The sequence below is a fragment of the Drosophila mojavensis genome, unplaced genomic scaffold, assembly GCF_018153725.1.
Source record: "Drosophila mojavensis isolate 15081-1352.22 unplaced genomic scaffold, ASM1815372v1 contig_19, whole genome shotgun sequence".
Lineage (NCBI taxonomy): Eukaryota > Metazoa > Arthropoda > Insecta > Diptera > Drosophilidae > Drosophila > Drosophila mojavensis.
Genome location: NW_025318726.1, coordinates 5,081,213 through 5,105,800, shown reverse-complemented (window position 1 = coordinate 5,105,800; position 24,588 = coordinate 5,081,213). Strand labels below are relative to the sequence as shown.

The following is a 24,588-nucleotide window of genomic DNA, read 5'->3' as shown; positions in this document are numbered from 1 at the left end:
CACACATACATACACATGCATCCAGACACACGTATAACAACACGCTCTGCTAACGGCGCAGTAAACAGCGACTGCGCTTGGGGTGCGCTGCAATGTGGGCAATATTATACGAATTTATTTGTTGAATAATTTAATTTCTAGACGTACAATCTTAATGAAACTTTTTGAACGTAATCATAATTTTCAAATATATGTACATTCCAAAGCACAAGTCTCTAGTACTCGCAATTTTTTACAAGGGGGCAAAGGGGGCGTGGTATAGAAAATCTGTAAATTACAAAATCTTTGTATCCATTAGCTTTATTTACAACGCAAATTTGAAGTCTCCAGGTCTAAAAGTGTCCAACTTAGGCTGAAAAAACAAGTCGAATTTTCGATTATTCTCGATAAAAAACGTTATCGGATGAGTTATTCAAGTATTAGAGACTAGTGCTTTGGAATGTACACACATATTCATCATATGATTACATATGCCACGCCTTTTTGTCGCCCGTTTACGTATTCCAGGTTTTTTTTTAGAAATGTCTTCATATACAGAGAAAAAAGTCTTTGCAAAAGCTGTGATACTTTTCTGGGTTGATTGAGAACTCACACGATATTGCTATTAATATATAGTAAAGGTTGTTCGGCTGCGGTTGTTGTTATTCCAAATACCAGAAAGCGTGTAATTGTTAAACGCAGAGGAAACTTTAAGTGAATTTTTTTTTTTTCAAAAGGAGCAAAAACGTTTTTATACCCTGAATGGTTTTGTTAAAAGTATGTAACAGGCAGAGGAGGCGTGGCAGACCCCACAAAGTATATATATTCTTGATCAGAGCGACGAGCTAAGTCGATTTGGCCCTGACCGTCCGTCCGTCCGTCCGTCCGTATGTATGAACGCGTCGATTTCAGAAGATATAAGAGCTAGAGACTTTAAATTTTTTTTCCTAGGTCCGTGTATATCACGCGTATATCAAGTTTTTCTTTAAATATCGATAACTACTCCCGATATTTTATTATCGATCAAAAACTTTATCGAATGCTAGTTATTTAATTATATCTCCTACACCTTTAGAGCTAGAGCTTCCAAATTTTAAATGTAGACTTATATGTATTTTATATAATTTAGATTTTTTTTGTAATTTTCCCCCCACCCCTATATCCACCCCCTCACCCTCACCTTTGTAAAAGGCGTATTTCAAGTACTAGAGACTTGTGCTTTGGAATGTACATACATTTAAACATTATGATTATATTCTGAAATTTGCATTAAGATTGTACGTCTAGAAATTAAATTATTCAACAAATAAATTCTTATAATGTTGCCCACACTACAGCGCAGCCCAAGCGCAGTCGCTGCTTACTGCGCAGTTAGCAGAGCGCGTTCTTATACGTGCGTGTGTATGTATGTGCGCCGAAAAGAAGTGCAGAGTGAATATCAGATTAGAGGGTTTAGGGTATCTCCTAGTCGAGCAGTCTCGACTGGAGTCCTCTTACTTGTTTATTACTATAACTACACACATTGCTTAGTAACTTTTTGCCACTTTTAGTTGATATGCACTTTTTAAGAAATACTCCACGGAACACAAACAAAATTGTTTTTTACTAAAACTCTGGACTTAACTACTAAATTGTTGATGGGATGTTAATGAGTATTCCGCAGTCGGTAACGTTGCAGTTTCTTAATTGTTCTGCTTGAAAGCTTCAACAGATCTGCTAAGGCGTTCCCACAAAGAAATAATTGGCCCCCGGTACAAACAAAAAATTTCTTTCATCTAACAACTAAGGAATAAGAAATTTTCTTAATTTCACCATAAATTTGTGAACTTTATGCATATCTTTATACCTATCATGGAACATCGCCTATAGTGAATTCTAAGAAAACAATACCAACAAGTTACGTTGTTCAGCTTCAAAAGCGAAATGTTTAATATAGTATAGGCAGTAATTTTATTGATATTATTACATTCTGACAGTCAAATTTATAAGACGTGAAAAACTTCCAAATTGATGGTTGCCTAGGGGCCCGCTGAGGGCTACTCTGGCTCTGGGCGTATGTTTGAACGCTTCGGCTTCAGAAAATTTAAGCTAGAGTCTTGAAATTATTTGTTGTCTTTCCTACATCTTTTGAGCTAGAGTGGACAAATTATATATAAATTAAATATATATTCATATGTATTTTATAGAATTTAGATTTTTGTTATAATCCCTTCTTCCAAGTATTTATATATTTCCTCTAAGTATTTTTTCTAAGTATTTTCTCCAAATATTTCCTGTAAGTCTTTAATGTTTAACTTAAAATCAAACACGTTTCACTTCATTTTACTGCACTGCTCGACTCACCCCCGCCAGGCGACTGAAGATATGATGCAGCTGCTGCTCTTTATATAGAACGACTTTCACTCAAAGCGCAAGTCCCGCTTAAATAGCTCGGTGCTTGGGAAGACAGGCAGAGAGATGGACAGGGAAACAGACAGAGAGACACATATATAGAAAGACATACGAACAAATAAATAGGCAAACACGCACAATAAAATCGGATGACCTCATTACTGCTCAGGCTGCTAGATCACCTTACTTGACACATTTTTTTCGGTTGAAGGCTTTACGTTCCGACGCAATCAGTTGTCCTTTGACTTTTTTCTCCAAGTGTGAGTCGAGATGGTCTCTGGATGAAATCTATATATATAAAACAAAGTCGTGTTATGTGTTACAGCGTTTATAACTCGAGATCTGCTGGACCAATTTTCATGTTTTTGATTTGTTGGATTTCTCTCCGCCCCGATTAGGAGAGTATGTCTTAAAAAATAATACAAAATTGACGAATACTTGAAAAACGCCCTGAAGGTTCTCCAATTTCGGAGCTGTCAAATTTTCATTAAGAATTTACCCAGTAGGCTTGATAACAGTGACAGTTTTCGGTCCTGATCTCATGTTTAACAATTATTCATGCACATTTGACAATAGTGTAAATGTCTTTTCATAGGTTGTCTCGATTGTTTTATGTGGTTTTGTGCGAGTGCATATTCAGTACTACTATTATATAGTATACCGCGTCCTAGAAGATCTAATTTTTCCCATCGGACCCGTAATGCAATTAGGCAACGGGCCGTTGAACTTATCGTACAGATGAATTGTTTGATGTGCAGACAACAATGCCACGAAACCGCAAAGGCGCTAATTTGAGTCGTCGAACACTAAAATCTAAAGGAATGCAGGATAGAAGAGCACAAAGATCAGATGAAGACAGGTAACAAAACAATGCAAATGTCCGTGGAAGCATGGCGCAGTTTCGTGCATCACATTACAAGAGGCACGAGACGAGAGAAACCAGCAAAGACAATTACAATGAAGAGAAGCGCGCAGATTCGTAGTCAACAGCCATAAAGCACGTTCCAAAGTGGCCATTGGTACATTGGACAAAGAATGCCCGCACTGCCATGCCTTTAAATTAAAAAAAAAATGAGCCGATCGGGATGTGCTGCTCATCAGGAAAAGTAATACTCCCAGAAATTGAAACACCGCCGGAACCATTGCACGGCTTCCTTATTGGAACTGATCTTTGCTGTTCTTGCAGTCAATGCGAAAATTCAATTAATGTTTTCAAATGACATCGTTTGGAGGAACGGAAATAGTTAAAAATACTGCTGCAATGGTCAACCATTTAATTCCACATTCAAAATCAAAGGCCAAGTTTACCACAATGTCGGTTCATTGCTACCAATGCCAAACGAACCTTATACATTTTTACAAATTTACTTTATGGGTGGCGAGAGCGCCGAACGCGCACTCGCCAATCGTGTGGATGCCCGTTGCAAAGGCGTTGTATATAATAATAATATAACAATAAGTGCTACTAGTTTAGACGCTCAGATTAGCCGAGAATCTAGGTATAATATACTCTAGTAATAAAAAACTTATTTAGTTTGATATGATTGAAATATGCATATATTTTATATAAAAGTAAATGAAATTCAAGCTGCCTTTTTACAGAAAAATAGTATTTCACATGCCGATAAACGTTCGAATCAATTAAATTATTAGAATTCACCATCGAATGGAAGTTGCTTAAATACAATAAATAAGAATAAGAAATATACATATTAGATCAAATAATTTGTTTATGTTTCAATGTTATATAAATAAAACTGGAAATTAGAATTTATATCGCTTTATTTCTGCAGATATAATCAAATTTATTAATGTAGATAGGTGTGTGTATTACATCATTTAAGGTACCTTGGGTACTTCGTGATGCTTTCATTATATACATATTTAGATCTCTGAACATCTAAAAGCAAGTCGTCAAGAAAAATTTAAAAAAAAATTCGTTTAAACAAATGAACTCTTCTGCTAATTAAAAATTCAGAATATTTTCTTACAAAATAAACGGTTTATTTGTATATTTTTTTATACTTTATACTTTATTAGTTTCTAAACGAAACATAAATACGTATTTAAGCATGTACGCAAATGTACGATATTCAAAAGGTAATAAAATGTAACAACATCCATAGAAATTGATCGTCTTACAAGTTTCAACATACATATTTTACATTTTATAGATACACTGAAATTTGACTTTGATTTTGCAAAAAACATCAGAGCGGGCTTGCATATGTCTTTGCAAATTGATGAATATATAATATATAAAAAGGTCAGATCTTAATCAACAACATGCAATTTTGAAATTTGAACCAGATTTCACATTCGTTGATTAACATTAGCGGAAAAATATTTCATCCTCATATATATGTATATGTTATATAAATTGACTTCAGCTTTAACATTTAACATATACTTTATGTGCTGTATGCATCTATGTATGGGTAATGCTTAAATATTTATATATGTACTACTAGAAAACAACAAAAACCGAAAGTTGCACACAATCATCCACCTATTGACCCCTCCAGACATCCTCAGACACAGCTGAACTTGATGCCATCATCGCTGGAATAACAGTTTTGGCAGTGGAGCTTGTGGTTTCGCACACGAACATCGGTTCCGTTTAGTCCATCGCCCAATTGCACATGGCATACGCAGCACTTGAAGCAGTTGATGTGATAGAACAGCAGCAAGGATTCAATTATCATGGCAGCTCCGCGACCTACAGAAAAAGACAATGTCAAAATTATGTCGAAATGGAAAATACAAATACAAAATATATTGAAATGCTTGTAGGCAGCTTTCGTGTAGTACCTTTCTGGAAGCCTTAAAATCGTATAAATTTTATGTAAAATAAATTTTTTCAATTAGTTAATTCTCTAATAATGACCGCCAGTTTTACACCCATACAATATACTTGAGTGCTTTGTGGACTCTTCGGCAATTGTCATGGGTGCACCCCAGATCTGGGAGCAGCATGTATACAGAAGAAAGAGTAAAAACGAGATGGAGAGAAATACGGTAAAATAATAAATGGGAAAGTAATGCTTATAAAAAATAGCAGTTTGTATTCAATGTCTTCACGCTCTAATGTGATTTTAAGATTCTAGATACATTTTAGCACTTTTAAACTGAATGTTTAGTGCTTTAATTATTAATTATAGCTTCGCTTTATAGAATAAAATGATTTAGTGAAACTAATCAATTTGAATTTTTATTCTATTATAAAATTGCATTTGATATTGTATTTCCTTTGTGGTTTTTTTTTTACTCTAAGGAGTTTGAAGATGAAAAGTTTAATTTTAAATCATGAACTAATTTTGTATTTTTATGGTATGTAGATATGATAAGTGTGTTCTTTACGTAATGCATTATAAACGATTGCAATTTATATCGAATTCTCAAGCCTATAAATGGAAGCAACGTCAGAGCTGAAGATTAAATAGAAATTTAAGAAGAACCACACTCACAACCAACGTAGTAGCAAAGTTTACCTAATTCGTCGCCACAATGTGAACACTTCTTCTTGCCACTGACGCTGAGCATCTTCTCTTGATTGCTGTTGTTGCTGCTGCTGTTGTTTATATTAATATTATTATTGTTGTTGTTGTTGCTGCTGTTGCTGCTGAGTGGTTTGAACCCAAGGCCATTGGTACTCAGTTGACTGTAGGTAGCATTACTATCGAAGCTGTGAAAAGTAAAAAATTATAATATTAATATAACTATTAACTATGATTGTGATTATATATATATATTGATATTTCAATAAGTCTTCGCGTCTTTTTGTTTTCACAAGAAACACAGACACACATAGGCATGCACGCATAAACACGCATGGGTTGCAGTAGTGGCTTACTAATGGAACGTAATTGTTCTATAACTTTTCTTGTCGATGAACTATCTTCATGAAACTTTCAGATCGTGATTATAACATTGAAATGCGTGCAAAAGCACAAGTCGCTAGTATTTGAAATACGCCTCCTACCAATTGAGGGGAGAGGGTGTGGATATAAGGGTGGGGGGTGAATTACAACAAATAGAAAAATTCTATAAAATACATATAAATCTACATTTAAAATTTGCAGACTATACCTCTAAAGGTTTACGAGATATAATTAAATAGCTAGTTTTCGATAAGGTTTTTAATCGATAACAAAATAGCGGAAGTAGTTATCGATTTTTAAAGCAAAACTCAATATCCGCGTGATATACACGGACATTTTACAAACAAATTTAGGTCTCTAGCTTTTGTATCATCTGAAATCGACGCGTTCAAACATTCTGACAGACGGACAAAGCTAAATCGGCTCAGCTCGTCGCCCTGACCAAGAATATATATACTTTATGGGGTTTGCGATGATTCCTTCTACCTGTTACACACTTTTCACAAAACCATTATACCCTGATTTCCCATTTTCAATGGGTTCAGGGTCTCCACATGGGTCTAAATATGAAACCGCAGTTACGTCAAACGGAGGTAGGCATGATATCGAAGGACGATAGTATGATAGTGGATAGTTCGGGAAAACTGTACATGATTTATATGACCCAGTTAGTACACATATCCGAGCTAAATATCAATGATTAAAAATATCCCTATTGCAACTACTGCGACTAACATTTTTCCCTTGATATATTGATTGCTACCTACCGCTTACGTTCCCCGATGCCTTTGCTCTGGACACGTTCCGTGAGGGTCTGTATGACGGAATCAGGCAGCGGCTTATCATTGGCTGAGGGTACGGGCATGGAGCGCCTGTTCAGCTGCAGCTGCTGCTGCTGCTGCTGCTGTTGCTCAAACTGGCGGCGATGCTCGGCCTCTTGGAGCAGCCAGTGATTGGCATGGCCACTGTTATAGAGCGCCCCGTTGTAATCCGGAGTGGATTTGTGCTTCTGCAGCCAGGAGCCATCATTGATTAGATTACGTTGCTGTTGCTGTTGCTTCTGTTGTACCTGCACCCAACCATCGGTGTACTTCGGCTTGGGGGTAGCACTCAATGCCAGCAGAGTGTTGCGCGACATGTTGCTCAGATTCTGCACCGACTGATGATGATAAGTGGCTGGGTTGGCTTGATAACGCGGAGCGGGCGCACCAGGTGCTGTTGTTGTTGCTGTTGGCGCAATTTTGACCAAAGACCCGCCGTAGGTACTGCGCTGTCGGGCGCTGACGGCGTAGTCCGGCTCCTGGCTGTGACCATTGCCGCTGAGGTGCATGGCGCGCAGTGGCTTTATTGGCGGCGTTGGTGGCAGCATTAGGCGCTTGGAGAACTCATTCAGATCTGACATGGACTTGCGGTAGTCCATGTCCAGCTGCTGGTAGTGGTATGGTGCCAGTGGCAATGATCGCTGCTGCTGTTGCTGCTGTTGCTGTGGCACATTTGCATATATCTGTTGTGTTGACTGCTGTGGTGGTTGAAAGGCGCTTAGCATGCCATTGCCAATGCCCAAGCCATGATGCAGATCCTGTAGCGAGCGTCGATTGTTCGACATCAACATCTTAGCTCCATGCTGCAGTTCACGACGTGCCAGATTTTCGCGCAGCAGCAAGTTTTCACGCTGTCTTTTAAGCTCCTCCTTCTTCAATATGAACAAATGAAAAAATCAATTAGATGCTGGTTAATAACTAGACAAACCCGTGTCTTACCGAGAACAGCAGTAGCTCCTGCTCTACACGCAGTACTTCACCTTGCTCTCGGATCTTCTCTTCAATAGACAACATCTTTGCATTGGCAGTTGCGGTTGCCTCACTCAGCGATTGTGTTGCGGCCGCTGCCGCCGTAGCCGATTCCGTCCACGACTCAGCTGAGGTGCCTTTGACCGTTTGCAGCAACGGAGTCTGTGCGGCCAGCAACGACTTGTTCTGGTAGAGAACTTCGCCAACCAGCTGCGACGGCGCCAGCTCCTCGGTCGGCGGTGGCGTGGCCTCCGACTGGGTATCGTTCTCCTCTGAGGAGTTCGTATAGTGTTCGCTGCTTTGACGCGAATGATTCTCTGAGACACCCGAGTCTCGACTTTCACCTGTGACGAAGGACAACGTTAAATTAGTCGACAATTTGTATACCAACCTCATTTTAAGACTACATAATTAATGCATTAAGTACGAATCGCTATCTGACTGTCTCTAGGCTCCAACGCAAATCAGTTTGTGAAATAGCGTTTTTAAGAGTAGAGCGAGTATGGTGGGGTTTTTAAGATTTTTTAATTAATTTGAATGTATGTTCATTAATATTTACTTTTCATGTGTATAGACCTATTTTATATATATTTTATAAATGTACACATTTTCCAGTTTAAATTATCTTAATCAATGAATTTCCTCACATGCACTGAAGTCTATTGGCCGCATTTCTCCTCTTGGCTAGTTTCGCTTTCGATAAGCAAAACACTTCTCATCACTGTTGACGCACTAAACGGATTATTTATACTTAGCCTCACTTTCTACTTTCACAGCCCTTGCCTTACCGTGCCTTCCCACACCCGAGCCCGCTCCTGCCCTCCTAGTAATTTGTTCGTTTTTCAGCACTATTGGCTTTCAGCCCCATAACCCTTAACCCTCCGCACCACTCACCTGTATCCGAACTGTCACACAGACCTGCCTTGATATACAGTTGCTTCTCGAGCCGCCGCTCCTCTTGCAGCAGCTGTGACATGTCCGGTGGCGTCGCAACCGTGAGCTGAAGATAGCTGTCCACATCATCGAGCCCGGCGTCGGTCTCGATGCCTAGAAAACTGGAACGCTTGTTGCGCAGCTCCTTCTTGATCCGCTTTGTCGAGTTCATGCGCTTGATGGGCGGCGACGTGGGCATGCTTAGGCCTGTCTGACCCTGCAGCTGGTGTCGTGACCTACTCGATATGGTTTCGTACGTATTGTCCGATGACCAAGTGCCGGTATCCAACTCATCATCGTGTGCATTCAGGCTGACTTTATTTATATCTTCTGAGAGCGGCTCTTCTGTAGGCGGTGGCGGCGGTTTCTCCTTGGGGGGCTCCAAAGCCGGTACCAAGCTCGTAACACAATGGCCCAGCTCCAGACCCGTATAGAAGATGTCAATGTTCTCGTAGACGGGTATTGGGCGGAGATGTTTAGGTGCATCGTAGTAAGGTTCAGTTGCTTTCGGCACCTGGTAATAGGGTTCTAAGTCAGCAGCTGTTGTCTTTGAATTTGATTCGATTTGGCAGTTGCTGCTATTATTATTGCTGCTTTTGTTATTGTTAGTTTGATTATGCTCGTTATTATTGTTATTGTTGCTATTATTTGGAATGTTTCTTATGTCGTTACGTCTTATTATCATCGCGTTCGCTGTCTGTTCAATATCTACTTGTTGCATAGATATGGTAGACTTAATGTTTTCATAAATGGGCTCATTTCTATTGATTTCCATATGTTGTTCTTGCTGTTCTAATCCCTCAATATCCTGTTTCACTACCTCCTCCACCGTTTTCTGCTCATCCGTTTTATTTGGCATTGCGGTATTCATCTCCTCCAATTCTGCGTTCATCTCCATCGTACCTACTTTCGTCTCTTCCTTATGTTCATCCTCTAATCTCTCCAATTTCAATTTGCTTTCACCATTATTTTCTTCCTGATCCTCAATTTTCTCCGGCGCACTATTGGCTTCCCTGTCAATAGCTTCCAGCGCCAAATCAAGAGCTTCGTTGATCTGTGATTCGTATTTACGAGTGTATGAATGCGCGAATGAGTCGAAAATGTCCCGAGAGAGAGGGGGAGAGAGAAAAAGAGAAATATGCGCCACATCGCACACATTTTAATTAAATTAGTTTTTACACATTTGAATAAATACTGCACTAGCAATAATAAACACAAGTTAATGAATAATAATCAACATTACAGCAAACAATATTAAACGAAAAACCGATTAGAAAATTGTATTTCTAACATAACTCAGACAAAGGATTCCGTTAGTTACAGCTCAGAAACAAACCTAGTTAAAAATTGTACAAAATATTTTGGAACTAACAACCATACTGATGGTTACTTGATTTCGATTTACAGTTTGCATTCTGAAACTAGCCAGAACTAATTTGTGTTATCAAGTAAACAACATTTAATTATGCTTATAAACTTTTTATTATTTATATATTGCTTAAAAGTATTTTTATAAAAGCATCCGTGTCGTATCCATTTACAGAAAAGCGTAATTTTATTGTGTTTTTAAGTTGTAAAGCTTCTTCATAGCTTACAAATAAAACAGCATTCATCTAAAAATCGGGCATCTCTTACAATTAAAAAATAGTTTCGTTCAGAATTGAATTTATAAGAAATGTAAGGTATTTGAGATTTCTATATATATATCTGACAGGTATGAGTATGGTCAACAGAGTCCTGAATAGCTATCATATGAAAAAAAGACTACAAGACTCGAGTCTATTATCTAAGTACGAAACATTTTTAGAATTTATGTAGAGGCCAGACCGACCGATGCCGAAATATGTGCTTACCATTCCTATTTGATCACAAATCCATATGCTATGCTCATATAGTTTACTTTATTCATTAATGAACCAATTGCCCCATAACTACGATAAGTAGTATATTCGCGACACGACGTACACAAATCTATTTATAGTCCCATATACGTAGTTATATATACAAATACGTGTTCTCTGCTATAAAGATAGAATTGTCAATGTAGGTGATATGCCTGGTTTGCTTTATTGGTAAATAGTTGATGCGAATCGACCACAACTCTAGAAAGCCCGAACGCAACTAAAATGAACCTATTGCAGGGGTGGCATAGAACAACGTTCGTTTGCAGAAAAGAAAAATAGCAGAAAAAACCAATATATGTGTGGGGAAATATATATAGAGCGTAGAATGAAACAGACTATATATGTGTGTCAACATAAAACGCTGCTAGGGATTGAATATCGGCTGGGAAGGCCCTAGATATAGGCAATGGCAACTGTAATATTTGGCACATATTCATAAATATGTATATATGTATGTAAACAAATATATATATAAAGTACATATCTGCTGGAACATGCAAGAGGAAAAACTTACAATCTAAGAACCAAAATAAATAACAGCTCAAAACAGAACATAATAGCAAAGAACCAATAAATGAGACAAGGATAAATAGAAATGACACATAGCATGAGCGAGAGAGGGGTAGAGATGGAACAGAGATAGATACAGCCGCTTACCTCGAAAATTATAAACTTGCAACAATTTTTGCTGGCAGTAAGCATGTAAACTATGTAACTGTAGCATTATATTTATAAATTTACACATTTTAGCCAACAGTGTGAGCGCAAGGCATGTAAGAGAAATGCGTACATATTAAGCTTATATCACAATTTATATTATATAGGCACATCAAGACAAAAAATACATACAATAGATTTTAGTATTAAACCTTAAACCATTGGGGACTTACTTACGCTAATCATCTGAATGGGGCAAAAAAGAACATAATTAGGACCAGGGCATTTTTATACCAGAGAAAGCCTTCCGCTCATTTTATGTTAATTAAATCAAATTGTGTTTATTGAAAAGTTTCGGGGGTATGCTCCTGCATAATTTCAAAATACCGCCTATAAAAATTATAAACCAATTAAAGCAGTATAAAAACCAGGGCAGCACAGCCAAGTCCTCTTACACTGCTTTGCACTGCTTGCAGTGCATTTTACTAGAGCACAGAAAGCAGTACTACAAAATATTTTCGCTGTCGTGACGTTTTCAAGATTCACGAATGCTTAAGTGCTTTCTATTTGTTTATTCATAAAACACATAACAAGATGTTTCTTTTATTTAGATCATTTTAGTTCATTATTTTATTTTTTATACTTTTAGTCATATTTATTGAGTATTAGAATTTTTTCATCACGTTAAGTAAATAAAATATGTATTACACTAAATCATATATTTCACATTTTTCTTTACATAAATGATTTTTGTTTTTTTTTACAAAATATTGTTTTAGTAATAAGAACAAAGAAATAATAAAGTAACTTTAGGTTACATAGCTTGAGCCCCACAACAATAATATATATTATAATAATAATAAGAAATTTAATAAAAAATACATGTAAACTTGTTTAGAAATGAAATGTTGCGAAATCAATTCGATTAGATTACATTAAATATAGAAATCGGACAATTTCGCAAAACTACCAGCAGAAGTATTTTGTTCGCCTAATCTCGAATGTCAATGTCATTCCAGAAAATTCTTAGAAAACCTATGCCCAGAATTACCCAATTGAATTTATCTAGTCACCAGCACCAACCATCGCCCCTGCAGTCGTCCCCAGCTTGTTCAGCTCATCATCGAGTAGCTCGCAAATCTCCTGGTTTAGTGCTTGCTCTGTGTTGTGCTTTTCAAGTATCTCATCTGTGGTTATGGTTTTTCGTATCTCAATATTCACTGGAGCTGCAGTTTTTGGTAACGGCGGAGGCACGACGACAGAAGGCGCATCGCTAGCCAAATAGAATTTCGAGTTATCCACCTTAACAAAGTCGTCGGCACTGACTACATCGACACCGCTTCGCGTGCTGGTAAGGATTACTTTCGGCTCAAGAGTTTCATTGAGCGTGGGATGTGGCTGAGGCGTAGTCGACTCGTCGTGATGTCCGAAATTTCGACGCAAAAAATCAAATATGTTGGTCTTATTTTTCTTGTCCTTGCTCTTGTCCTTTTCATGGCCATCCTTAGGTGTTTTGGGCGAGCTGGGCGGTGTAATTCGCTTGATATTAATCTCCGTCTCTTCGATTGGAGTGTGTGCTATGAGTGGCTGCTCTGCGTTCGCTGGCAGATAGCCCGTTCTACCAATGGAGTCTGTGTTAGAAGCCGATATACAGCACGACTTGGGTATAGGGATCTTCGATTTGCGACTCACTGTTGGCGTACCAGGCGTAGAGCCTGTGGACGTTTTATGCCCGCTCGTTGCATTACTTGCCGATAGTGACGATTTCATCATTCTGCTGACCGCCAAACGTTCCTCGGCAATAATCTGCTCGCAACTGTCCATTAGCGCCTTTGAGTATGCGGCATGCGCATCGCTTATAGGGGAGCTCGGTTTGGCACTATGGCTGCTGTTGCTGTTCATTGGCTCCTTAATTCTCTGAAAGCCATCACAGCGCTTTACATCCTCATCGCTTATGTGCTGGTAGCCAGTAGCCGGAATCGGCTGTTGCCGCACATCGATGCTTTCACACCTAGGCTCTTGTGCGGGCGCGAGGCAATCAAGCAGACCCACACATAGGGCCACATCCTCTTCTTTGGGTACGGTTGAGTCGTTCAGCTCCTCCTTAATCATGTCATCGCAGCTCTGCAGCTGCTGCTCGGTTATTACCTGGCAGCAGGTGCTGGGCAACTTGGGCATCTTGCTCACATCAATTTTTTCGCAGAGAAACTCCTCTACGGCGTGCTGATCCAGACGCTTACGATCTTCAGGCGACAGAACCAGTTGTTGTTTTGTTGCCTCCTGTTCCATAAATTGCTGACACAGTACAGCATCGGGTAAGGTGCCCGTCAATCCTGGTGATGTTGGCGCTGAATTGGCCAGCTTGAATAGGCTGGACTCGTTGGGTGTACAGACACGCAGGGCGGGCATTGCAGAGGGCGAAGTCACGTGCACCTCCAACGAATCATTTGGCGCCAGGGGATCTAAACTGACCGGCTTGGCGGGTGGCTTTGCGCGCACCTTGGCTGTGGGTGGCGTGTGCACCACAGCTTGTGTTTGACTCACGATGGGCGCATAATCGTCAGAGGCGGGATCAAACGCTTTATCCACCATATCCACCGTGGGTGCAGCCTTATTAATTGGCTTGGGTGAAGATGGTGGCGTTATCTGCGGTATGCGACTGCGTGGCAAAACCTTCGGCGATGGATTTGATGTTGCACTGAAATTCACATTTGAGCTGGAAGTTGGAGATGTACACGTTGGCGGCTTTGGGGGCGCTGCAGCCTGGCCAAAACAACTGGATAAAGCTTTGACTGTGTTGGGCTTCGGTAACTCCTCGGGTGAAACAATTGTAACTGCTGGTGAGCACATCACAACCTCATGCTCGTGAATCTGCACCTGTTCGATCTTATCATATTTTGGAGACGTTGTATCATCTCTGAAAGCTCGTCTAAGCGGAGGTGTTGGTGGTTTGTCCAATTGCCGGGAATTAAATATCTCAACGCGACCATTAATGCTGAATTGCTGAGGTGTGGCTGCTGTTGGCTTAACACGCATTGCCTTAGGCGACATTGGTGGTTTGCCTAGTGGGCGTGGTATTTGTGTTGATTGTAGGACGACTGAGCCTACGTTATTTGGAGGCGATTCGGTTGGAGGTGTAGCAGTTCTTTGCTTTAAAGGGCATGTCGAACCCAAAGTCAGACTCAAAACTGGCGGACTTTCTTTCTTAGTAAAGTCAAAGATCTGGCTACGCTGCTCAGGGGACTTTGATACTACTAGCTGCTCGTTGACCTGCTCGCTGACCTCCTCATTCAGGTCGTAGTCATTCTGAAAGGTGTCCTTAAACATTTTCAACAAATTGCGCGCATGGACCATTTCATTGGAGGGCATTCTACGTAAGTTACAATTTTTTGGTTGGGGGACATTGGGATTGGGTTGGGTATAGGGTTTGGGTTGTACCGACACCATATGAGAAGCTGAAGCTACTACATTATCATTATCATAATTGAAATCATCATCACGGACACCACTACGTGGACTTAATATACCGGTTTCGATAAAATGGTTAGTAGAACTTACACTAAATTCCATGTCCCGAGCCTCTGGCTGAGTAGCTGCTGTTATTGTTGAGGATGTCTCCGTCGAGGGCGCTGATGAGGTAACAGTAGTTGTTGCTGTCGCATTGGCAGCAGGCAATGCTATTGGCTGCATATCAGTAAGTTCATCAAATTCTGCTTCAATTTGATTGACTGCATTTGCTGCCTCCTCCAGCTGACGCTCCTCGAGTGCAAGAGCAGCTATCGCCTCATTTAATTGCTGCTGTTGTTGCTGCTCCTTAAGCAGTTCTTCGTTATTGTCCACCTGAATTCCACTGTCATCGTGCGCTGCCTCTTCCACAATCAGTGCTGGCGGCGTTGTCAACTTCTGCTGTTCCTTTTGTTCCTGTTGTCGCATCCGTTGCTCTTCGCCACGCATTATTTCCAGCTGCCTGGCATCGATGAGCGCTACGAGTGGTGGTTTCTTCTGCTGTAGCTGCTCTTCCTCTTTGGTAACGACATGCTGCTGTAGACTGTTAAGGCGCTGCTTCAACGGGGGCACAGCTACATCCACGCTCTTACTGGAGTTAAACTCATTGCGCTGCTGTTCTAGGCTCTGCATGCGATCACGAATGCTGCATATGTCGCCAGACAGACGTTTAATCTCCTGCTTTGCCGTGGGTTCAACTGCGGCACCATTACCATTGGTCAAACGGTCCCGCAGTATTAGCTTTTGCTTGGGAGCCCCGCCATTGGGTTTCGTGACCTTTGGCTCAGGGTCGCGCTGCTCGAAGATCTCTTTGCGTTTCGATATGTCCACCCTTGGCACATCCACTTTTTGCTTCTCGACACCCTCCTGTGTGTCGCTGGGAGACGTTACCTCAAAACCACTCAACCGATCCTCGATCTTGCTGCCACGTCGTGTGGGATAGCCAATGGTTTCTCCAGTTTCGGATACTGCATTGTTGTTACTAATTCTGCCGTTGCTGCTGGCCCGCTGAACGCGCTGTTTGTAATCTTGTATGGCGCCTTCATAGGTGTACTCACAGGGATCGGCAGTACTGGGCGGATTTGTGTTCATCGGTGTGTATTCCCTTGAAGCTGCTGCTACTCCTGTTGCTTCGCTGACTGCCAGCAGTTTGCTGGTGTTCGATGTACTCGCCTGGCTGATAACGTTAACGTCAACCTGGTTCCTGTTGATGTGATTCTGTTGCTCCTGAATATTAGTAGCAGCTGCTGTGCCAATGGCTTTGTCCAACTCGACGTTATCACTCTGTTAAATACAGAATAGAATTCATTGGGTTAGAATTTAAATACATATTTAGTTGAAATATATATATAGCCGTATCAGTATGTACTTCTATCACGTTCATCTATAGGTATCGCATGTACCGTACATGTTGTACGCAGCACTTGACACATGAAATTTATAATATACATTCACTGCGCATCATCGGGTTAGCGCCCCCCTTACACTCATTATACCCTGAACCCATTGAAAATGGGAAATCAGGGTATAATGGTTTTGTGAAAATGTATGTAACGGGCAGAAGGAGGCGTGGCAAACCCCACAAAGTATATATATTCTTGATCAGCGCGACGAGCTGAGTCGATATAGCTCTGTCCTAAGAAGTTGCGTGCAATAGGCAAAGAGAAAAACGTAAAAGAAAACAAGTAAGAAGGCTCTAGTCGAGACTGCTCGACAAGGAGATACCCTGAACCCTCTAAGCTGATATTCTAATCATTCTGCACTTCTTTTATGCACACATAAATATACATGCACTTATAAGCACGCGCTCTGCTAACTGCGCAGTAAGCAGCGGCTGCGCTTGGGCTGCGCTGCAATGTGGGTAATATTATGAGCATTTATTTGTAGAATACTTTCTTTTGTAGACATACGATCCTTATGAAACTTTCAGAGTGTAATCATATGATGAATATGTGTGTACATTCCAAAGTCTCAAGTACTTGAAATGCGTTTTTTACAAATTGGAGGCGAAGGGGGCGTGGTATCCAAAATCTGTAAATTACAAAATCTTCGTATCGATCAACTGTATACACACAGTAAAGTGAAGTCCCTAGGTCTAAAAGTGATCAAATTATGCTGAAAAAGTCGATTTTTCAATTTTTCTCGATAAAAAAGTTATCGGCTGAGCTATCGAAAAAAAAAGCTGAGTATGCATGCCAAATTTTAGCTCTCTAGCTCTTATAACATCTGAGATCGACGCACTCATACGGACGTAAGGATAAAGAGGTCTGCGATGAATCCTTCTGCCCGTTACATTTTTTTCACAAAACCATTATACCCAGATTTCCCATTTTCAATGGGTTCAGGGTATGAAAAAAGAAAGATAAATTAGAATACTATTTCAATTTTATTTTTAGATAGATGATATCAATATTAATATACATGTATATTATTCAATTATTATTCAGCACTCACCATAACACTATTGTTCTCATAGTCCTCCGATAAGCTGCTTTTACCGCTGGCGCTGCTAGTGCCGATACCCAAATCACTTAAATCATTCGTTTCGTCATCGTTATATACGGCAAGAGATGCCAATTTGACACGCCCACGTGAGCCGCTACGCTCAGCCCTGATAGAAATGCAATAGGATGGAATTAAACTAGATATCAGATTTTCGGCATTACTGCACTACTATTACTTACCGCTCCTCCATCATTTCAGTAAATGTCTTCGATTTTCGTCTCGTACGATCATGTTCCTCCAGTTCCAGCTTTTTTGTTTCCACAACACGATCTATAATATGTTCGACACGTTTTCGTCGTGATGATTTCCAATTATCAAGGTTCTTAATTGTTGGGATGTTGTTGTTCGTGTAGAAAAATTGCGAAAGTTAGCATAAAATAATAACACATTATATAATACTAGATTATTCTATACTATATGTTTGCGTGCCATAAATATATGGTACATAAAAGTCTTTGCTCAGGTATTCTGCCTCTGCGGTTCATTAGCATTTATGAATCAAATGCATTTAATTTTTTGGCCTGGAATATCAACACTAATGATTATAACTATAATATGTAACGGCTTTGAATTAGAATTATATATTTACTGAGTAAACTATATTTACCGCAGTCGTTTTAATCCCAAACGTTTCTACGTGCACTTCAGAGTATTAAAATTTACATCGTGAGTTTAAGGGAATAGCATTTTAGTTTAATAAAATGTAATCTAATTATGCCAATGTTATTAGTATCTCCGAAGAAACTACATCAATAAATGCTCGAAATTATTATCTGTTGTCACTGATTATTAGCTAAAACTCTTAAGACTCAAGCTCCGCTCGGAATTCATAGTATACTCGAATACTAGAGATTCCAGTCGAAACAATTTTTTTTATTCACGCTTTTTGCAGTACGCAAACCAAAGCTTAAGCTCAAAACAAAGCAGGTAAGAAAGCTGATGCCAAGACTGCTGCGAGATCCCTTGAACTCTTCGAGAAACTGATATTTCAATAATTCTTCGCGTCTTTCTGCATACACAAGAAAAACACACACATGTTTCAAGTACTTGACATAAGGCCTTAACAAATGTAGGGGTGAGGCAGTGCATATGTGGTAAAAAAAATTGAAATTCTACATTTAAAATTTGGAGACTCGGGCTTTTGGAGGATAGGAGGAGATATAATTAAATAAATAATTTTCGATACGGGTTTTGATCGATAGCAAAACATCGGGAGTAGTTAACGATAATTGGAGAAAAACTCGATATGCGCGTGAAATACACAGAGCTAGGAAAAAATTTAAGTTTCTAGCTCATATATCTTCTAAGATCGACGCGTTCATACATACTGACGGACAGGGTCACCTCGATTTAGCTCGTTGCGCTGATCAAGAATAAATACACTAGGTGGTGTCTGCCACGCCTCTTTCTGCCCGTTACATTCTTTTAATAAAACCCTTATATCCTGATCATTAAAATGGGTACAAGGTATAAAGAGTTACCTAATCGAATTTATACCTAGGAACACATAAATTAGTTTGCTTAAGTGACAAAATGACGTAAACGTGCCCAAAAAAAAATGAGCTTCAGCGGATTTACAGCAGTCAATTCAAATGCAACACTGCACACAAAAGCAATAGTTGATTAGGCAATAAGATATACGTCAAAGGGGGACAATTCGTTAGAGGTTATGGCACACGAATTTACATGTATTGCGAATCGTGTAAAATATAAAAAGTATAAACGCAAAGGAAAGTATACAAAACGCATTCAAGTAACAGCTGATTACGTAATATTATTTGTCCACGCCAGCGACGTGATTTGGAAACTGGAGCAGGCTCCACTCTCTAAAACATATTACCACAGACATGCCATACTCATTACTATTGCTGTTGCTATTACAGTTATGGCTATATCGAGACAAAACACCATACACTTTGTGTATTAAGACAGTTGCAAATACGAAACAAAATTATATCTCCTACACCCTTACTAGAGTCGCTAAATTTTAAATGTGTTTTAAATGGCAAATGCACGCATTTCAATGCTATAATTACGATCTGAGTAATTTTTTATGAAGAAAGTCCATTCACAAGATGGAACAATTAAGTTCTCATAGTATGCCCAAACTGCAGACCTGTGTGTGTTTCTTGTGTAAAATTATTAAAATATCATTTCCTCGAATAATTCAGGGGATCTCGCAATCGAGCAGTTTCGATTAGAACTTTCATAATTGTTTTTTTTTTTTTTTTTTTTTTTCATACATTCACGAAATTAAATTAGTATATTGTTCTTGTCCGTCCGTCCGTCTGTCCGTCTATCACTCTGTTCGTATGAACAGTTTATTTCGGCGCTATTGGAGCTAAAGACTTGAAATTTGGAACACATACACGTCATGTATATCTCCGATTTATAAAATGTTAAAATTTTCCCGATCCGCCGACTAAGGGCGTGGCAAATCGGAAAAGGCATTTTCCGATATGCCAGAAATCATATTACCTGAAAAGCTAGAAAGCTGAAATTTGGAATGTAGATCCGCGTCGACCACCCAAGATCACAAGCTATGGCGGATATATCTACGCCCATTGGAGGCGTGGCAAATCGGATAAAACTGTATCTCGAAGAGTTTTACAGCTAATGTTATGTTTATATAAAGTCTAATGACAAATTTATACGTCTACGCTTATTAGGGGCATGGCAAATCGGACCTGAAGATACATTGATTTTTTAAATTCTGCTCTATTTTGGACACTATTGATGCTAGAGACCTCAATTTTTATGACCACCGAAGACTAAAAAGTTTCGACGGATATATGTCCGCCTACAGGGGGCGTGGTAAATCGAAAAACTTTATATCTCCTTAAGTATAATAGCTCGAAGCTTCAAATTTGGATAGTAACCAAAATCAGTTTTGCGCCTCTTTAGAGGCGTGTCATATCGAAAAATACCCTGTAATTTTCACATTTTTTGAGCGTAAGCATTCAAATTTTGCAGTTACGGTACCGTTAGTTCGTTCTAAGAAAAAAAATGAAGTGTCTACTCCCAGTAAGGTTGTGGAAAATCGGGAAAAACTGCATTTTCTACAGTATTAGAGCTAAACTTAGCTGCTAAATTGCCGATGGGATGTGAATGAGTATACACTTGATCGCAATATTCAATTTAAAATGTGATACATCTATTTCAAACGACGGGCGACGAGCTGATTTGATTTAGCCTTGTCCGTCTGTCTGTCCGTATGTTTGAACGCGTCGATTTCAGAAGATATAAGTGCTAGAGACTTTTTTTAAAATGTCCGTATATACAGCGCGGATATCGAGTTTGTCACCAAAAATCGATAACTCATCCTGGTTTTTTTTATCGATAAAAAACCTTATCGAAAATCAGTTATAAATTATCTCCTACATCTTTAAAGATAGTCTCCAAATTTTAAATGTATACTCATATAAGTTTCGTGAAGATTGTATGTCCACAAAAAACCAATTAAGTTCTCATAGTAAGCGCAAACTGCTGCCCATGCGTGTTTAGGCGTGGGTGCTTGTGTGTGTGCGTGTGGGTGTGTGTGTGAGTGTGGGTGTGGGTGTGTGTGTGTGTGTGTGTGGGTGTGTTTGTGTTTGTGTGTGTGCGTGTGGGTGTGTTTGTGTGTGTGTGTGTGCGTGTGTCTTGTGTAAGCAGAAAGACGCGAAAAATGATTGAAATAGCTCTTGCTCAGGGGATTTAGTAGTCGAGCAGTCTCGACTACAGCTTTCTTACTTGTTTTGAATTACTGTTTACCTTGTCTTTGACTGCACAAATTAAATAAATAAATTTTGATCTTACAGCCAATAGTACTTACGTTCTGCCATTCCTCGGGCTCCTCTTTCTTCACCTCCTTCAGCTTTTTAACTTCCTCGGCCTTTTTTAACTGCTCCTGCGCCGTCTGATATAAATTGCATGGTTTGATCTGGACAAATTGCATTGGATTCTTGGATGGTGGCGGTGGCGTGGGACGCGTTACACGCGCCTTTGTCACATACGCTGTGGGATCGGGCGATGTTATGCACTAAAATTAATTATAATAATTGTAATAAATGTCACAATTGTAATTATAACAAAGCAACAAGTGCTGTATAAATTACTTCAATTATGCTGCTAAATTAGTTCAACTGCTTTCGAGTCAAATGCAAATGTCAAAGATCAGAGTTTAAAATTGCATGTCTTTTGTTCTCTAGTTATTTGGGATAGTTGTCGTGATACCATTATGTGTGATTTTAATCAAACCCTTTTAATAATTTATTGTTTTTTTTTTTTTTTTTTTTTTTTGTTTGTTCTCAAACTAGTATCTTGCCCACCTACAATTATTTCAGAATCTATTACCACAGTTCCGTGAACTTGAACAGAATTGAACGGTTTGGGGTGGGATATGACCATTAATAACAACCGTTATTTCCAAAATATAGGAAAGGAGGAATTCTTTAAATCATCACTCCAATGCAGGTGGCTTAATAATATTGGGAAGCCATATTGTATTGTGGAAATAGGCAATTGCATTTTGATACATCAAAGATACGTGAATATCTTACAGCCCAATGTCCATCATTGGAAGTATGTTTATAATCTCGTCCTCTATTGTATATCCCGACTATTGGTTTTATTGTCACTAAATAACTCAAATAAGTTGATTAGTCGTTGATAAGAAAGCACTATTGTATTTAAACCTTCAAAAATTCTACCCTCTTCAAGTAAATTTGAATAATTGCTAGCCCTTATTGTTCGCGATTGCGTTCCTTACAATTTCTTGGAAATAAGTATTAGCATCGACATTAAATATTATTATCGACATTTTGAAGAAATTACTATTGAGGATTTATCAATATTATAATCCATTGCAGAAATTGCTTTTCGCAGTAACCAGCTTAGTTGAATGTACCTTGTTATATTAACGATATAATGCAAGTACGTTTTATTATGCAATGTTCGGGCTCTGCCCTTCGATACTAACCGTTTTTTTGGTACATCCATTCGGGTTGCAGGTACCGTCATTTGTTGACGTATTTGATGTTGACATCAAATCTTCGTTGCCGCGTAGCACAACATTCTGTTCCGTGGACTCAGACTCCATGGTGATGTTTATGTTACTCTCCGCTTTGTTCCTTTGCGCCTCAATCTCTCTCGCTTGCTTCACAGTCTTAGTCGCTCGATGGATATGTTTATTATTTAAATAAGTTATTAACTGGGGGCGATGCCTAATTAATATGAATGCCACCTTTCTCACATGGCAGCTTGTTATAATTCGTGTATGTTGGTCAATCGGTCAACAATTTTAACAATATCATCTTCAATTTCAATTAATCCTAGCCATCGTGATCATTTAAGTCGATATGAATAAATCAAAAGTCAGTTCTCTAAATCGATGCCACTACCATCCATGCAACAAGCAGGTCCATAAAGATGAGCTTCTTGTATTCCAAGTGTGTCAATTTTTACGATCTGCAATAAAACAAAGATAGAAAATTTCAATTGAATCGCATATTATTTTTAAATTAAAGTCGGGATTAAATCGAATAATAGTTGCCATATGGGCACCTGGTGATACGTGAGTCCACTCTGCAAGCTGCATCCGCCAAGGATGCGCAAAAATATGTAGAATACAAGAAGAAGAGCAAGAGGTAACTCGAACAATGCATCAAAAAGTTGTTTACGAAGTTCACTTAACATTCATTAGAGATAGTTTATCTAATTGTGCAATTGTCTAGCTGCTGGACTGCCTGGTGCATCGACCAAGCTGCCCAGCTGGCCCCGACACTGGCATGTGAGCCAATCTTATAAAGATCTGTCCCATATTTTTTGATGGCCTACAATTTTTATAATTGAGTTCAGAGTATACTGATTTTGCGACAGAAAGAGTAGCTTTCCCAATAAAGTATATTCAATATATACACATATACATATATTCCATATACCATACGCAGTACAAGTTTGTCTTATTTTTCGATAAATCATCCGATACCTTTTTTATCGAGAATAATCGAAAAATTCATTTTGTTTTTTCAGCCTCATTGGAATACTATTAGACCTGAAGACTTCAGATTTACTGTGTACAAACATTTTGTAATTAACTGATTTTGTATACCACGCCCCCTTCGCACTCAATTTGTAAAAAACGCATTTCAAGTACTAGAGACTTGTGCTTTGGACTGAACATACATTTGATGATTATGTTCTGCAAGTTTTATTAAGATTGTACGTCTAAAAATTAAATTATTCAACAAATAAATTCGTTTAATGTTGCCCACATTGCAGCGCAGCCCAAGCGCAGTCGCTGCTTACTGCGCCGTTAGCAGAGCGCGTTGTTATACGTGCATCTGTATGCATATGTATGTATGGGAGCATAGAAAAAGTGCAGAATGATTAGAATATCAGCTTGGAGGGTTCAGGGTATCTCCTAGTCGAGCAGTCTCGACTAGAGCCTTCTTACTTGTTTTATATTATATTTGGATAATTCTGAAGAGCAATCTGAATAATATACAAAGAAAAAGCTATGCAAAGAATGCAAATACAAATAAAAATCGAAATCGATTAGGTGATATTCTCAGCTATGACTTCTATTTACCTATTAAGGTTGTCATGTTTGCATAACAAACCTCTATTATTTGTTTTAATCTTCCATTCAGTGAATAGCTATGTTCAATGTTATCCGCATGCCAACGCGGCCTCAACATTCCAAAGAGAAAAGCACAGGACATTCCAAGGTATACGAGTGAAAAGAAAGCAATGCATTGCAATGGAGGCCTGCGAGGATGCTAATCAACATGGGCAGCTCATGAGCATAAATAAGCGAACTTGAGTGTGCTGGAAAATGCAAATTTGCCTTTAAAACACAGCTGTATATATTGCGATAGCCAAACAACAACAATTAATACTCAACTTTCAAATGATAATAATTAAGCGGTCAGAGTTGTCGAGCTGCCAGAGCAACAAGAGATAGCTACTAAATTATAGATACTACAATTACTTAAAATTAAATTACCAACCAACTAGTCAATCAACTGAACAGCTCAGCAAATTGCAATAATTTACATTTAACAG

At 39.0% G+C, this 24,588-nt stretch overlaps 1 protein-coding gene and 1 long non-coding RNA gene across 12 annotated transcripts in view; both read right to left on the bottom strand.

Moving 5' to 3' along the window:
* Positions 1-1,876: 1,876 nt before the first annotated feature.
* LOC122756919 lies at positions 1,877-2,844 on the bottom strand. Its single transcript, XR_006356782.1, has 2 exons — positions 2,323-2,844; positions 1,877-2,260 (listed from the first exon to the last, which is right to left on the bottom strand). It is a non-coding gene; the product is annotated as an uncharacterized LOC122756919 (long non-coding RNA).
* A 1,290-nt stretch (positions 2,845-4,134) lies between these two features.
* The window catches only part of LOC6572038 (uncharacterized protein CG43427), a 78,495-nt gene continuing 58,041 nt past the window's right edge, over positions 4,135-24,588 (bottom strand). For 5 of the 11 annotated variants that reach the window (XM_044007832.1, XM_032732992.2, XM_032732987.2 and 2 more), the window contains exons 5-14: positions 22,502-22,989; positions 21,356-21,562; positions 17,724-17,866; positions 17,494-17,650; positions 15,094-16,323; positions 8,936-10,028; positions 8,012-8,385; positions 7,019-7,944; positions 5,862-6,055; positions 4,135-5,089 (exon numbers count right to left, since the gene is read on the bottom strand). In XM_044007832.1, coding sequence (XP_043863767.1) covers positions 4,902-5,089; positions 5,862-6,055; positions 7,019-7,944; positions 8,012-8,385; positions 8,936-10,028; positions 15,094-16,323; positions 17,494-17,650; positions 17,724-17,866; positions 21,356-21,562; positions 22,502-22,621 — 4,632 coding nt within the window. In that variant the 5' untranslated portion in view covers positions 22,622-22,989 and the 3' untranslated portion in view covers positions 4,135-4,901. Of the gene's footprint in view, positions 5,090-5,181; positions 5,334-5,837; positions 6,056-7,018; positions 7,945-8,011; positions 8,386-8,935; positions 10,029-10,827; positions 11,080-11,535; positions 11,594-12,176; positions 14,842-15,093; positions 16,324-17,493; positions 17,651-17,723; positions 17,867-21,355; positions 21,563-22,501; positions 22,990-24,588 lie in introns of those variants that run through there. The other 6 variants (XR_004364612.2, XR_004364613.2, XM_032733012.2 and 3 more) reach the window with 6 other exon arrangements.